The sequence below is a fragment of the Dipodomys ordii genome, unplaced genomic scaffold (assembly GCF_000151885.1).
Source record: "Dipodomys ordii isolate 6190 unplaced genomic scaffold, Dord_2.0 Scaffold90, whole genome shotgun sequence".
NCBI classification, from domain to species: domain Eukaryota; kingdom Metazoa; phylum Chordata; class Mammalia; order Rodentia; family Heteromyidae; genus Dipodomys; species Dipodomys ordii.
The window spans coordinates 871753-888591 of NW_012267306.1; the positions used below are offsets into that span (position 1 = coordinate 871753).

The window sequence follows — 16839 nt, forward strand, 5'->3', positions numbered from 1 at the left end:
GACAGGAGGAACAATCTGAACAATGCACCTACAAGTATGTTTCAGTCATACTCTTCTTATTTATCTGTGTTCTATTTTAGGGCATCTTGGGACAAGAATGCTCATCAAGCTGAAAAGAAAGAGAAGAAAAGGAAAAATGAGATGATGCCATACACTATACTGATTTAAATCCTTGTACTTTGTTATTTTTCTAGGCGAAAGGAAGATCTTCAAAAACCAAAAATGAAATTCATTTTTACCTGCCGGTGCTTTGCACTGTTTGTTCTTCTGAATGTAAGTAAAGCAAGACTCTTCTGAGCCATGTTAATTGAGATGGCTGATGAGAAAGTAATGTTTGAGTGTGATTGGCTTGACATTTACAAGGTTAGGCATCGTTCTCCTAATGTGAAAACTAAGTTCCTTAAAAAAATCTCTTTTGTTAATATTTTGTTGACATGTCTCCCTTCTTAACCTTTGCTAATTGGTTTTGTGATTTTCACAGAAAAATTTGAGATTTATTAGTTCACAAAAATTTAGTATTATTTTTAAACATCTCCATTATTATCTTCAAAATTAGTAATGAGAATTGACAATATTCTCAAATAAAATGTCAAGTTAAGTTATAATTTCTGAACTGTTCAATGCTTTTAAAACATCTGAATTCCATTGGTCTTATTAATAATTTTACATTTACTTCTCCCCAAAACAAAGAAGTTTTAAGACTTTATATAGCATTGTTATTCTATAACTCTTTTTCCAGACCTTAAAATCATGATTAAATTATTTAATTTCCAAAAGGTCTAAAAGATTTATCTAGCTAGAAGGGTAATCAAGTAAGAAGACACTATTAAAGCCTGCCTATTTGTGTCAACATTGCTAACCCATCATTACTTTAGCTTCAGTAAGACATAAAAGGGAGCTGAATAAATTTACATAAATACGTTGATCTTTATCCTCTTCACCACATCAGAATAGTATTCACAAATGGATGCAGCTGCCAGTAAGGAGTACTTAATATCTCATCCCATGAAACTGACCCAACCAAGGCTTATGTAGGATTTCAGGATTTCATTATTATTAATATGTAGTTCCAGGGTTATAAGTAACCCAAACTGTTTCCCTTTCCATTAGTCGAGAACAAAATTATTCCGAGTGTTCCCTAAATGTTAATTTAATTAAGAAATGAAGTTTTATTTTGTAATGCTATCTATCAAATAAATGGTTTTGAGAAATGATTGTTAATGAAATTTTTTATACCTCTTTGGTAATATGGATAGTTTATTTATCCTATCAGGCTGTTAGATAACTTCAATTTATCAAATAAATATTTCTTTTGCTAAATTACAGTATAATTTTCTAAAAGTTACCCAGTACTTGTAAATACAGGTTATGTCATGCTGTTGGAAAATTATACAAGTTCCTCAATAAGAGAGACTGCCAGAATGTTTTATTTAATCTATAAGTATTCATGCCTTTTCCGATATATGCAGAAACGCTGGAACTTCTGTGATTCTTATGTTGTTATTTGTTTTAATTCAAATAAAATCTTATGTGATATAGTATATGTAATCATTTCTAAACTTTGTTTAATAAAACATATGATTATATTGGATATCATGGGAGAAAAACTAAATACCAACAAAATAGATTGAACTACAGATAAACTTTGTATTTAGAAAAAAATAAAGCATGTCATTTTTTGTTCTTGTTTTTGTTTTTTTTGTCGGTTGTGGGCCTGAACTCTGGGCCTGGGCACTGTCCCTCAGCTCTTCAGCTCAAGGTTAGCCCTCTACCACTTGAGCCACAGCGCCACTTCCAGCTTTTTCTGCTTATGTGGTGCTGAAGAATCAAACCCAGGGCCTCATGCATGCAAGGCAAGCACTCTACCACTGAGCCACCTTCCCAGCCTAGCATGTTATTTTTATACAAAGTTGTGCCTAATAAGTTTTGCAACTTAAAAATTGAAAAATTAACATATGACTTTATGCATTATATACAGAATTACTTTATGGTTAGTGGTCATCTCTTGATTAGCAAATGTAACTGAACAGTGTATCTAAATGGTGTTGTGCTCTCTTTACTATGGAAAAAAAAGAAATTCTATCCTCTATATTTGGACTACATACTTCATTTGGAAGATTTGTCCATAAAACAAAATTTGATACATAAATTTTCTTCAAACACTTTCTTCCACTCTTCAAAGAAAGGAACATTTTTTTCTATGACATATTCTTTTTTAAAACAAAAAAAAAGTCTTCCTGAAGCAATCAGTAGGCAGCTTTCCTTTCTGCTTCAATGAGCTTGGACTATTACACAGGCAAAGCATTTTTCAAAGCTCCAAACCAAACCATTCTATAACTGTTCTTCTCAAAGCTATCTGTAACCCAAAATACACTGATTGACATATCAAAGTAGGAACTGCTATAGTGTGTGATCATTTCATAGTAGAATATTTTCCTCTCCTTTCAATGATGAGGATAGATAGAACATTCCAGAATGCAAGCCCCACGAGGTCAGGAACCTTGCAAGTCTTGTTCACTTTTCCAGAAGCTAGAGTTTTGCAGAAAGTTAAAAGTATTTCTCAAATGATTCCATGACGTCTCAACAGCTGATTACTGTTGTGGGCAGCTTGGCTGTCATATGTGTGGAGCCATTTGCTTGAACTTTGAGAAGTCACATCGCATATATGATGGCTAAACTGCCACACTGGAGATTTTGGTTTGGTTTTTGACAAATCATGTAACATAGTTTATTTGCAAAACTTGAACACTAGTCTTTATTGAAAGAATATGCCCTTGGTGTGTCATTTCTATCACCATTTAATATATAGAATAGAAGAAATCATCTAAAATATGGATTCATATATTTATTGAAATCCCTCAAAAGCATAGTATAGACACAACACTTGTGATAAGTCGATATTTTTACATCTTTCACACTGCTTGATTTTTTTTTGGCAGGGGGGAGAGGGGTTGGTCATGGGCTTGAACTCTGGGCCTGAGTTGCTGCCCCTGAACTCTTCAGCTCAAGGAGAGTGCTCTACCACTTGAGCCACAGCACCACTTCCACCTTTCTGGTGGTTAATAAGAGTCTCATGGAGTTTCCTGCCTGGGCTGGCTTTGAACCACGATCCTCAGATCTCAGCCTCCTTAGTAGCTAGGTTTACAGGCATGAGGCACAGTGCCCAGCATGCTTGATTGTTTTATGTAATCCCTACAGATTTTTCTTTTGCCCCGCTATGATGACAATAATTGCTGAAAAATTACTACCTCAACACAATTTTTAGTTTATATTAAACATCAGAAAAGTTTTAATGAATTTTTTGAAGTTTGTAGTGTTACTTTTAAGCAATAATAAATTTCATGAGTTCAATTATATATGCATACAATATTTATATACCTGTAAGTATATACCCTTTTTTCTGTATATGTATACATACACATACATATATAACATACATTTTCTATATATATATGGATATATGTAGACAGAGAGTGTATGTATGTTCCAATGTGTATATTATTTTAAGAATAAATTTATCACACATTCATCTACCACTAGGAAATTTGCATAATCAATTCTCAAATATGGTAGACCAGGAGCAGACTCACATTGCTGTGACCCACCTGACAGCAGACTTCTGATTTCTCATTCCTTCAGTGTTAAAGCAATCTCTATTGAACCAAGCTCCAAACCAAGTTCATTGGAGTTTGTTTCAATATTGCAAGAATAGTAAGATTGTCATTGACATGAGCTTTACCTACTCTCACTAAGATATTATTTCCATGGTATCAGATATTAAGGCTACGTTACACAAAACAAAGATGTGATTGAAAAATGGGCCAATTTTTCACTTGATATCTTTGTACATACTATTCCTCCATGGAACCAACAAATTTCCGACTAGTCCAGGAACATTTCTTAATGGTTTTTCAGTCATAGGAAAACAATGCTCATCTGGGAAAAAAACCTTAAAGGAACTAGTTTCTAAAGTGCATGTAAAATTTGAGTTGATGACAAATCTAGCCCAGAAGTTAATAATGCACAAATGACAATTCTCATATCAACTAAAGAATCTAAGAGTAAAAATATCTTTCTTAGATACTTCTTAAAATATGTCTATATTCTAAAACAACAAGCATCTAGAATAGATACATAAGCCATTAACATCTCTACTGTGTAAGCTCCATGAGCTTTTCTTTCTTTGATGGCTCAGTAATAGTAAGTTGAATTCTTAAAGTACACACTAATATATTTATCCAAATCTGGATTAATTAAATACAAAAAATTAAACACAAGAACTCTTCAAGGGTTTTTTTTAAGTTTCACAATGCTTGTTCCAATTCCTAATAGAATGACAGTTACTCATGAAACTTTATTCTTTATAATTTATTGGTGTCAGGTTGTTTGTTAAAAAAAATTGTGTCCACTTTCATGAGTAAAGGGTTTGCACAAAATCATTTTACTTGGTTCATTAATTTCTCTTTTTTCTATAATAAATTTAATAAATATTATACATTTAATGTTATCATAAAATGAGTACACATTAATATGTAATCTATGTATTCAAGGATAATATCAACTTTATTTACAATAAGTGTCCATTGTTATAACAGTAAAAAGAATCTATTTTTATTCAGACACATTGTTGACATTTCTATAACATATAAATCAATCCATGTAGGTTGTGTGTTGGTGAAACTAATTTAAAGATCTCAAAGTCAATTATCAGAGTCCCCAAATTCCATATTTTGTTTATTCTGTTTAATAAATAGAAAAATATGTCTGGCAAGGTACATGATCCAATCCCAAAAATATTTACTGAAAAACTCAACCAAAGAATCACGTTTATTGCACTCTTGTTTTTAATAATGTGATCTGTAATTTATAAGAGTTCAAAAGCAGGCAAAATTAACTTACTATTAGTGTTTTTGGAAACTAGTTGCTTTCTTTTGTTTCCATCTAAACTTTACAATGATAATCAAAGTGAAATAATCCTAGATGATAGAAAAATATGCATGTGTGGATGCTGAATACATCTTAAAAGAATTCTAAAATTAGTAGAGTTTATATATGAAGGACACATATACTTTTTAATTGTAAAACAAAATGTTCTACATGGAAATAATAATGTTTTTTCCTAAGAGGAAAAGTATTTGCAAATTTTTATTATCTCCATTATGCATGTATTCACCAATCCCTACTCTGAGTAAGTAACTGAGTTTCCCTTTTAATACAGCAACCAACCCCAATTCTTCCTGCCTCTTCAAATCTCACCTATCAGCCAATGGATCATGAGCCGTTTCTGTACATGTTGGGACGCAAGAAGTTGCTTGATGCTCAGTACAAATGCTATGAACGAATGGAGCAGCTGCCTCCATACCAGGGAGAAGGTAAAGAGAAAGGCACATATGGAATTGTGTTTGAAACAGCATGAAGGATTTATTATCTTTCCTGGGTAAATACGTATTGAATAATTTAAACTTAATATTCCAACAGCTTTTGCTCCATGGTATAGTTGTGTATGTCTTGTGGCAGATATGCCTCATTTCTCAACTTCATATAACTTCTTTTGAGCTAACATCTGCCCTCATGATAACATTACTGCAATAGCTCAGTACTAAGAAGCAGAAACATTACAGGACTGGGTGGGGGAGGAAGGGAACGGAAAATGACAGGAAGGAGAAGTGGAAAGTGGTGGGCAGAGAATTTGCCTGAGGTGGAACCTGTCAAAACCCTGTTACGTTTAATTAGACATACCTTTATTTAATTAGATATATACTTCATTAAATAGAAATACCTTTCTTTTGCTGTCAAGTGGTGGACAATTCATACTGTTACTTACTCTTTCTATACCCATTTTCCTGGAGAATTAGGATCTATCCTAGACAAGCTCTGTATATCTATCACCTTCTCTAAAATGATCTTTTTGATTTCCCAAATATTTTCAGTGCTAAGTATATTCTATAATCTATAGAAGTCTCAGAAGAAAATAAAAGAGAAGCTGTAATAGTCTAGGACTTCAAACATTCTAACATAACCCTAATTTGTCAAAGGGAAAACAGGATTAAACACATTATTACTACATGTGGCTTGATTTAAAATAGTTTTTATTTCCACTCCTTACATTTACCACTTTCCTTTAAACTAAGATCAAGTCAATTGAAAGACAGGTATTATTGTAACTGCAGTAGCTTCATTATTTATCAAGAACTAGAAAGGCATTAGTTGCAGCTCTGCCTGAAGGAGAAACCCTGTAGAAATGAGACAACAGAAACAACAATAATAACAACAACAACAACAACAAGCCTTATATTTTAAGAGACCAAGTGAGTTCAGTTGAGTTTTAAATCACCTTGAAAAATTGAGTTTTTTTTTATGGTATGTTCATTGTTTTAAAAAAAAATACCAAGTGCCAGTGATTCATGCCGATAATCCTAGCTACTCAGAAGGCTGAACTCTGAGGATTATAGTTCAAAGCCAGTTCAGGAAGAAAAGTCTCTATGAGACTCTCATCTCCAATTAACTACTCAAAAACTAGAAGTTGAGCTGTGGCTCCAAGTGGTAAAGTGAAAGTCTTGAGCAAAAAGAGCTTAGGACCAGCACCCAGGCCCTGAGTTCAAGCCCCACAACCAACAAAAAATAAACAAACAAACAAAAATAAACTTTGAGAACTGCTCTTAGAACCTGAAATTCTTTAAAGCATGTGGTATGGTAGATTTCATTTTTGAAGATGGCAAGAAAACCCTTGGTGCCAATGTTGATGAACACATGAAGTAATCTAATTAAGTTGCTAACAAAGTATAATTCTAGTCTAATAAAGCCTTTTGTGTGTGTTTTACCTACATGCTGAACATGCACATTCAGTAGGAACTTGGAAGAATTCCATCATCCTGCAATTAAGAATAGAGCTACACAAGGAAACCTTTTCAGATGCATGGTTGTTAGAATCCTTACAGTCCAAAGCCATATAGATTTAAAGGGAAGCCTTCACTGAGGGATAAAATTGTGTGTGCACTAATAGCATTTTTAGTAGTATTTTAAAGGAGTTTTTTTGGAAGAAAAATTCAGTAATTTGACATACATATCTTTTGAGGAAAAATGGAGTAAACCCTATAAAATAGTACATAAAGTTAATTTTTTAATTATGTTGCTGCTGCTTTCCCTTTTTTAAAAAAAATATTTCCATATCCCAATGGAAAGTTCCAGAACAAGATAAACTTAATTGTCCACACACAATTAAATCCCACTGAGTCAACACTTGTTGAGAAATTTTAATTGTATCTTAATTGTCTAATTTAATCTTTGCCTCTCAACCAAATTTTTGGTTGTGAGAACCAGATTGCTCAGGGCAAATTCCCTGTTTAAATTCTTTTATATCTTGCCAATTCCTAAATGTTATTGTTTATAAATAAGGGCATAATGTAAAAAGATTGATTAGATGCAATATGCTGATAAATATTGCAACATTTGTCCTCTAAGAGTATTCTCATCCTTGAAATGTATTTTAAACTTTTGAGGAATTAATTGATAGTAGGAATTTTGTCAATGCCTTTCAAATCCTTATGCTGATACTGGTGAGAACACATAGCATACCTTACAAGAATGGCAAGACCTATTAATCCAAATCCAGTTTTCTGGTTGGATATTTTACAAAAGAATAAAGTTTTTAAAAGTAAAACTTACCACATACCAGCAGTGGGCCCATGAAAATCCATTCTATTAACAACCAACCTGTACCTCAAGTCCACAATTAAATAACTATAGAGAAGACTAAAACATAATCTACTTGCTCTTTTTGATAAATTTTACCTTGGAACCTCTTACAGAGTAGAACTAGAACCATGACTATCATCTCATGAGAAAAATCTGGTCATAGATAAGCTAAAGATGGTTAAGGCTATTTCAAAAGGTGATAATTGACTCTGAAACGCAAACTGTCCTGACTGCCTCAGGGGACAGGTACATGTAAGACTGACTTCTTTTTTTTTTTTAATTTTATTTTATTTTATTTGTGAACATACTGTACAGAGGGGTTACAATTGCATGGGCAGGATAATACGTACATTTCTTACCAAGCATTGCAGCCTCCTCCTTTGTTTACCCTTCCCATCCCTTCCCAGCCTCCCCCCTCCCCCCCATCCCAATCCTTCTCCTTCCCCCCTCCCTCCCACCCCCTTCACCCCCCCAACCCCCCTCCCCCCGCACCGACGTTGTAAAGCTCGTTTTGGACATGACAACTTGTACTTCTCATTGTTGCCTCAGATCCACCTGTATCCTTAAACAACTGGTTTTTCCCCATCTCCTCCACAAGTTATACTGACATCAAATATAGTGAAAGCAGGGGAAGACTGACTTCTGATTGATGTCTTTTAGTTAAAACCACATGGCTTCCATGGCTTCTCACTTTCGCTCTCTCTCTCTCTCTCTCTCTCTCTCTCTCTCTCTCTCACTTTGTCTCTCTCTCTCTTTTTTTCCTTAATAACCAGGTCTGTACTGCAACCGCACTTGGGATGGCTGGATGTGTTGGGATGACACGCCTGCTGGAGCCATGTCCTATCAGTTCTGCCCAGATTACTTTCCAGACTTTGACCCAATGGGTAAAGTATTTTCATTTTATATCCCCAGAGTTTCTGTAAATGGAATATTGTTTCATTGTGCAAGTACTACAAGGTGTCCTTATTTTTACAGTCATATTATGGCTTCATTATGCATATGAAATTCTGGTTTATAAAATTAGTTTTTTGGGGATGGGAGGGGGTGAGGGAGGAGATGAGAAGGGATGGGGAAGGGGAAACAAAGGAGGAAGCAACAATGCTTGATAAGAAATGTACTCATTACCTTGCTCATGTAATTGTAACCCCTCAGGTATGGTATTTTCACAATAAAAAAAAAGAAACAATTGAGCCAATTGAAAGAACTCTCAGTAAAAAACAATAAAATAAAATTAGTTTTTCTAGGAGAGAGCAAGGGAAGGGGTGACATTGTTAAAAAATGTACTATTTATCTTACTTACGTAATTGTAACCCCTCTGTACATCACCTTTGGCAATAATAACAATAAAGAATGCATGAAGAAAAACAAGAATTGTAAAATACACATACACACAACTATGTTATATTCCATATACATATAGAAATAGATATTATATATACTACAAAAAATAAAAATGTTAGCCAGGTGCTGGTGGTTCATACCTGTAATTCTAGCTATTCAAAAAGCTGAGATCTGATTGCAGTTTGAAGCCAGCCCAGGGAAGGAAAGTCCATGAGGCTCTTCACTCCAATAAACTACTCAGAAAAAGCTGGAAGTAGCATTATGGCTTAAGTGGTAGAGTTAGCCTTGAGCACAGAGGCTCAGGAACAGTGCCCAGTTCCTGAGTTCAAGCCCCAGGACCAGCAAAAAAAATAAATAAATTAAATTAGCTTTTCCAAAATTCTGTGAATACATTTATTTATGAGTTACATTTTCATATCTTAATTATTTAAATATAATTACTTATGATAATAATTAATTATAATTTGAAATATACCACAGATACAATATATAAGTCCCTATAGTAGATTGAGGGGTTTTTTTAACCCCTCAAGAGTGAACTGAGCATTAACCACATATCCAGTAAAGGTTGTTAATTGGCTCTAGAATCCCAATGAGACTGGAAAAATGAGTTTGTCCCTGGTACAATGTTTGGAGGATATTTCCTTCAAAGATATCATTTGTTCCTAAAACCAAAATCCCACCCCGCAAAGGTAACGATGATTGAGGTGTAGTTGCAGACGGCCTCCTTTTAAACTAGTACACATCAGTTACTTCTGGGAATTCCTATTTTGATAGAAAAGTTTGGAGTGTAATAAAAAGGCTTTGTAGAGTGCCCTAACTCCTAGCTACATTCTTATAAACTCTAAATCTATCTAATGGTAATCCTTTAGGTCTTTAGTGACTCTTATCAATAAGTGATGCTTCATTAATCTTAATTTGACAGCTGCATTAGAGGTAACTTGATTGGCACAAAGATCTGTTTGGCCGTTGAGTCTACCTGGCCAGTTCCAAAGGAGCAGTGGACTAATGCCAAAATGGTGGTAAAATATTGACTCAAAGGTGAGGCTTTGATGAGCAAAATAGGCATTTCCAGATATAAGTGCATCATTTCAGACCAGTTTTTTTTAATGGAACCCTCGGTCTTATAAACATTCCATTTCACACATACAGACACACACACATACACACACACACACACACACACACACACACACCATTTTTAAAACATCTTTATTCAACAAATTTAAATGATTAAGGATTTTAATATTGCACTAAAACCTACATCTTCATGATATGCACAAACCATCTGGCCTTTTAAAGGTTTGAAAGGTTTCATTTTAGGGAAAATGCTTGGTAAAAGACAAACAGTGAAAGAATAAAGAACAATATTGAAATTCAAAAGAGATAACTCTGCAGGAATATGCCAGAGGGTAAAAAGCACCATGTAACAAGGAAGCATTTAGAACCTTGCTAGCATTAATATAAACCAACAGTAATGGCACAGAGCCAAGATGGACGAAAATGGTTTAGAACAGGAGTTCTCAATCTTGATGCCCTTTGGAAACATATATAGAGGGAGTGTTTATAAATTTTATATTATTATGTATATTCACACATAATACTACTAGGATTTGAGTCTCTAGGGATATAGCCCGAGAATCTGTAAATTAGAAGTGGCAACACCCACTTCTGAAGATAAAATGAGACAATGCATATTAAAATACATTTAATATCCATCCCATCCATGTAACCTCTGTTGACTGATGTTCTCATTCATGGTCTACTGATTAACATTTTGGAATGGCTTTAAAGTTTTCAATTATGTTTTGTCCTTCTTGAGATTTTTGACTTATTAAGGTCACAACTGTTACATTTCATTAACAGAAAAAGTTACGAAATACTGCGATGAAAAAGGGGTTTGGTTTAAGCATCCTGAAAACAATCGAACCTGGTCCAACTACACTTTGTGCAATGCTTTCACTCCTGAGAAACTGCAGGTTGGTTCTATTTCAGATCTCGGTACTGGATAACAAGGCTTTTGTACATGAGGATGGATAAATATCTGCTGTTAAAACAAATGGATGATGAGTTATAAATTCTAGAGTCTCTGCCATTAGAGGAAATAGTATGTCTCTTTTTGATTGCCACTCAGTGTTGCAGGGACTTCTGTGAGCAATGGAATCAAGCCATTGGACTATATAATGGGAATCCCTCTGAAGCCAGAAGTTGGATATTTTGAGACTCTCCCTAACATCTCTCTCATCCTGGAAGAGTGTGGTTTCCCCACACTCCTCAATTTCCCTCTCCTCAATTTCATTATCAACCATTGAGGAAATCCTTATTGAGGGCCTTCTCATTAGCCTGTTGATACACATATAGCAGTTGAGATTATTTTCAGAAGCAACCTATTCCTATTCTTATTTGCTAATACTTACGTCTTCTTAGCTACTAATGTTTTGAATAACATCTCAGCTTAGAAAAGATTATTTTGAGCCAATGTAGGGGAGAAACTGCACCAGAAATCCTCTTCACCCTGAAAGGAGATAATGTTGATGTTTATCTACATTGTACGGATGCTTATCTGAACTACTTTTCAGGTTGCAATCTGATTTGATAGTTCCCTCAAAGATCAACCTGAGTACTAATCAATTACTACATAAATTGCAAAAAAAAAAACCCAAAAGTGCTGCATGCATTTGTTTGCTGGTAAGAAGTTTGAAGAGTATATAATTTCTTTAGTAAAAACAAAATAATATATCCTATTCATATAAACTGCATAGAAAATGAAAGTGAACAAACTGGTTTTTAAATGGGAATTCCTTTGTACAACTAAAGATAGTAAAAATATAGTTTAAGAACACAATAATAGCAGCACAACTAAGATGAATAAATGGAATAGAGACCAGTTGACTAATAGGACATCTTGTGACAGGCTCAAGATAAAGGCAGCGAAGACAGTGACCTCTTTACAAATTAGTCAGCTCATCAAGCTCAGAGGCACCCTAATGGAAAGCTCTTTACTTAATAAAGTCGGATTGAAGTGACATGTCACCGAGTAAGGAATTTCCTTTGTGAATGCTGATTAGAATCTGATAGAAAAAAATTTAACTATGTTAACTGAATTGTTATAAATAATGCAAATTCAAATAAATGATAATCAAGGCTGCCATGTTTAACCATCTCACACACCCTGGCCACATCTGAGAAAGAAATAACTTTAAGAAATAGAAATGTTCCCTCAAAGCATCTAGTGTGAGATTAAAGTGTTTTCCACAAATCCTTCTCACAAAAATTTCCAAAAACAAATCAACCAAGATATTAATTTTTAATATCTTTACACAGTTACACAAAATATTTCAATAGGTCTACCAAAATATATAAAATCTTTCTCTTTGACCAATGGCTAGAAAAGAGAAAAACTTGACTTCTTCAATCAAATAATTACTGAGAATACTACTTTTTTTCAAAGGTATATTAATTGCTATGTAAGGTTGTGTCTATTTGCATCCTAGATTTAAAAAGGCATAAAAAACCTGCCACCTTAACTGTGCTTCCTCTCAGTATATTCTTAATATTCCCAATGCTGAGATTCAGAAGAATTTGGAAAATAGAATCTATTCTACACATTATTTATAACACTTCAGTATCAGATAGAGCCCAGTCTATAATAGGACCCTAGAACTGCCTGCATTACTTATTGGGCATAGCAGGTAACAAGTTTTATTATATTTATAACTATTTCTGTAGTATATTTTAAACAAGGTTTTCTTCATCTCAAGGAACTTTATTCTTAAAAAGTAAATTGATTTATTTCTGGAAAATAATATGAATAAACAAAAAATTCATCCTCTAAAGTATTTTTGTAATTAGTAGATACTTTAAAGAAGGAAAACCTTTGTTGATTTGCACTAGTCTCTAGACATCAAACTATTTCCTCTTTTTCCAGTCATTCATTCATCTATTTTTTTTTCTTTTAACATTTCTCTTCCAGAATGCATATGTTCTGTATTACCTGGCTTTGGTAGGTCACTCTATGTCAATCTTCACATTGGTAATTTCCCTGGGGATTTTTATGCTTTTCAGGTAAGCACATTTACAGCATCTGATTATTTATTTATTTACTTCTGTACTTATTTGTCTGTCTGTCTAAGGGCTTTGAAACCAGGGCTTGGATGCTGTCACTGAGCTTTTTTGTTCCGAGAAAACATTCTACCACTTTGATTGACAGCTCCACTTTCAGTTTTCTGGTTGTTACTTGGAGCTAAGGGTCTCATGGACTTTCTTACCTGGGCTGGCTCAGTCTCAGATCCCAGCCTCTTGAGTAGCTAGGATTACAGGCATGAGCCGCCAGCACCTGGCTCTGATTTTTATTTTCTGTCGTAAGTCACTTAGGTAAATGGCATATTCTGCAAGTGTGTGATGTGTGGCAAGGCTCTTTCACAAATCCTAAGAGATACAAACAATTAAGAGTGATAAAGTAGCAAGAAAATGAAATAAGTTAAAATATGCCTTACTTTGCGGCAGTCAGGATGAAGCCACAATTATTGTCAATAGCAATATACCTCCTTTCCAAAATAAGACAATCATGTGATCTAAAAATACATGGTGGTAATGTGGTAAAGGCTCTGCTTGCCATGGTTAAGGTTCCATCAAGTATTGAAGAGAGGATCCTCCACCTTCTCTTATCCCCACTTCAATATCTGAAGGCCATGGCCACTAATTCAAATTCATCCTACCTTTCTAAGCCAGGAGATTAGTTAATCCATGGCAGTGGTTAGCCAGGAAAGAAAAGAATAGTGTAGAATAATATAATCTTAATTTGATATTTATTAAAATACCATCTTGAATGCCACACTTAGTGGCTCATGCATATAATCTCAGCTACTTGAGATAAGAGGATCACAATTTGAGTCTAGCTTGGGCAAAACTTAACAAAATCTTATTTCAAATAGAAAGAATGCAATGTGGTTCATGTCTATTAATTACAGCTATGTAAGAGAAAGAGTGTATCATGCTCCCACACCTGCCCTGGGAAAAAGTAGAAGATCCTATCTGAAAAAAATAACTAAAGCAAAAATGACTGGAGACATGGCTCAAATGTTAGAGTCTTTGGATTAGTCAGCATAACACCCTGAGTTCAATCCTCAATGAATGAATGAATAGGCAAACTTTAATAGTGCTAAATAAAATTAAACCAGGAGATGGATAGTCACTTATTGACACAGCTTGAGCACAACTCTTAATTTTTATTTTTGCCTGTCCTAGGACTTGAACTCAAGGTCTGGATGGTGTTCTTGAGCTTATTGGCTCTACCACTTGAGTCACAGCCACTTCCAGGAGGTTTCTTGGGGTGATTAATTGAAGATGAGAGTCTCATAGACTTTCCTTCCTGGGCTGGCTTTGAACTGTGATCGTCAGATCTCAGCCTCCTGAGTAGCTAGGGTTACAAGCATGAGCCACCAGAGCCTGGATACAACAACTATTTTTATCTCAATTATTTAAAATCTTTGTCTACATCATTTTCAAGATTCTTGTAGCAATGTAATTATATAGTAATTTTTAACTGAATAGTGAATAATAACGTAAGCAAACAGTCAATATCTGTTTCCATAAGTGCTTTAACAGAAGAAACCCTGAGAAAGAGCAAGACATGATGAATTAATCACTAGAAGTGGAAGAGCATTTTCAATTATACTGATCAGAACATGGCAGAGTAATCACATAACATGATTCATTTTGTGATGTCTCATTTTCTCAATTGTTCTTCATTATGGTGAATAAATACACCATCATGACTCTCACAGCTTTGATTTAAGAGTCTGCTGCTAAGAGTTTTCTTTTTAAGTTGTTTATATAATATATAGTATATATTTGTATATATAGTATACCTACTATACACATATATAACCATAAGAAAAGTAAAAGAAAGTCCTCCATATTTGTAATCATACAAGTTATAGGTATAGTCAGGACTTCAAAGGTAAACATTACAAGAGCATTGGCAAAGAAAAGAAGGTCCTTTTACCCATGTTTTCTGTATCAAGTCACTGAAAATGGATAAAGGTATACCATATAGGCCAAGTAAAATAACTTTCAACTCAAGTTAGACCCAAAACAAAAGTGATTCTGGTAAAGCTAGAGGGAGTGTCATGGTGACTGTCAGCACTGAGTTTGAACTAGTATCTCTCAATTTCAAGGATATACCAAGACAGCAACTTAAGCCCCAGATGTTGGAGGAAGAGACACGTCTTATTGATTTATCATCTGTATCTAATCATGAGAAGCTGGTACAGCAAGGCCACCACTGGCTCAAGATGTGAATGAAATACACAGGTCACAGTGGTTCACTTAACAAAAGATGCTATTCATAAATTGTATACTTCCTCTTAATCATTTTATTTAAAAATGTGAAAAGTCTCTTTTCTTAACATTAAATTACATTGCTGACTCTTCAACTTTTTCGTATATGTGTATATATATATATTAAAAATGATTCTGAAAATAGAAAGAAATTGCAGGCTATCCTTAAATTTTACCTCTTAGTCAAACTTGTCTAAAATTTTTTTTCAGTCAACATCACTTTTAATATCTTTGCTGCATTTCACAGTAAAATGTTTTTTATCATTTGTGCACTTAAATGGCATCATTTATGTGAAACTTGAGCCAAAAAAAGTCCATCTATTGCTTAACTCTGTATTTTCAGGGTTATTTTTGCAATATACAAATAGTCAGTTTCATAAAAGTTTCATGAACTCAAAATGAGATGTTAGCTTGCTCCACTTGAGAGCTTCTGCCTCATTCATAATTATGCCATTGAAATCTCACTCTGAAGCCTGCAGAGCTCTCCACATGTGCCTCACAGGGTCAATTAGAAGGAGCAACCCTTCAGACACCCGCAAGCCATTTGACTAAGCAGACACAGAGGAATTTGACGTTACTGAATACACAAGATGCTATAGAATACCCAGTAATTCACTAAAAATCTGAAATATGTGTTAAAGTGAAATCATTACAGATTACCCCCAATTTAAATGTGCTTATACTTTGGCAAGACTAGGTAACCCTAACACAAGTAAGAATTGTGCTCCCTGTATCACTGGATAATTGATGTAGAAGTAATATATAAAATCTTTGTTATTTTAAATTTAAAAATTGACTTGGGGGAGTGATATTGATCAAAATGCTATTGTATTCATAAATTGTTAAATGGCAACTTGTACATACAACTAACAAGATAATAAAACAAAAATTGAATTTCTATACCTTCTGCAACTTGAGCAAAATAGGTGTATAATTTAAATAATAGCAAAGTCAGTACTAATGACCTAAGCTATTCTTTCTGCCATCTCCTGCCTGATGTTTTTTCACACAACTCTTATCAAGCTCAGTAGACTTTCCATATGAAGCACACTGCAAAACCTAACAGTGTCTCCTCGAAGAACCCTTCCCTTAATTAATTCTACATTTGTATAACTTAAAGGGATTTTAGCACCTACTTTCACTTTTTTATGAAGCTATCTTGAACACTGAATTCTATACACCTCTATGACTGAAAAAAAAAAAGGTTTTTATTGTTCTGTTTAAAAGTCAGGCCGGGCACTGGTGGCTCACTCTTGGAATCCTGGCTACTGAAGAGGATGAGATCTGAGGACTGAAGTTCAAAGCCAGCATGGGCAGGAAAATGTGTGAGACTCTTACCTCCATAACCACCAGGAAACCAGAAGTGGTGCTGTGGCTCAAAATGGTAGAGCACTAACCTTGAGCAAAAAGAACTCAGGAGCACAGGCCCTGAGTTCAAGCCTCACAACCAACAAAAAATAA

The 16839-nt window shown here is 34.3% G+C and overlaps 1 protein-coding gene across 2 annotated transcripts in view; it reads left to right on the top strand.

Moving 5' to 3' along the window:
- Positions 1 to 222: 222 nt before the first annotated feature.
- Calcr (calcitonin receptor) overlaps positions 223 to 16839 on the top strand; it is a 33486-nt gene continuing 16869 nt past the window's right edge. For both annotated transcript variants that reach the window (XM_013026025.1, XM_013026026.1), the window contains exons 1-5: positions 223 to 273; positions 5219 to 5372; positions 8469 to 8579; positions 10903 to 11015; positions 13010 to 13101. In XM_013026025.1, the coding sequence (XP_012881479.1) occupies positions 223 to 273; positions 5219 to 5372; positions 8469 to 8579; positions 10903 to 11015; positions 13010 to 13101 (521 nt within the window). The remainder of the gene's footprint in view (positions 274 to 5218; positions 5373 to 8468; positions 8580 to 10902; positions 11016 to 13009; positions 13102 to 16839) is intronic.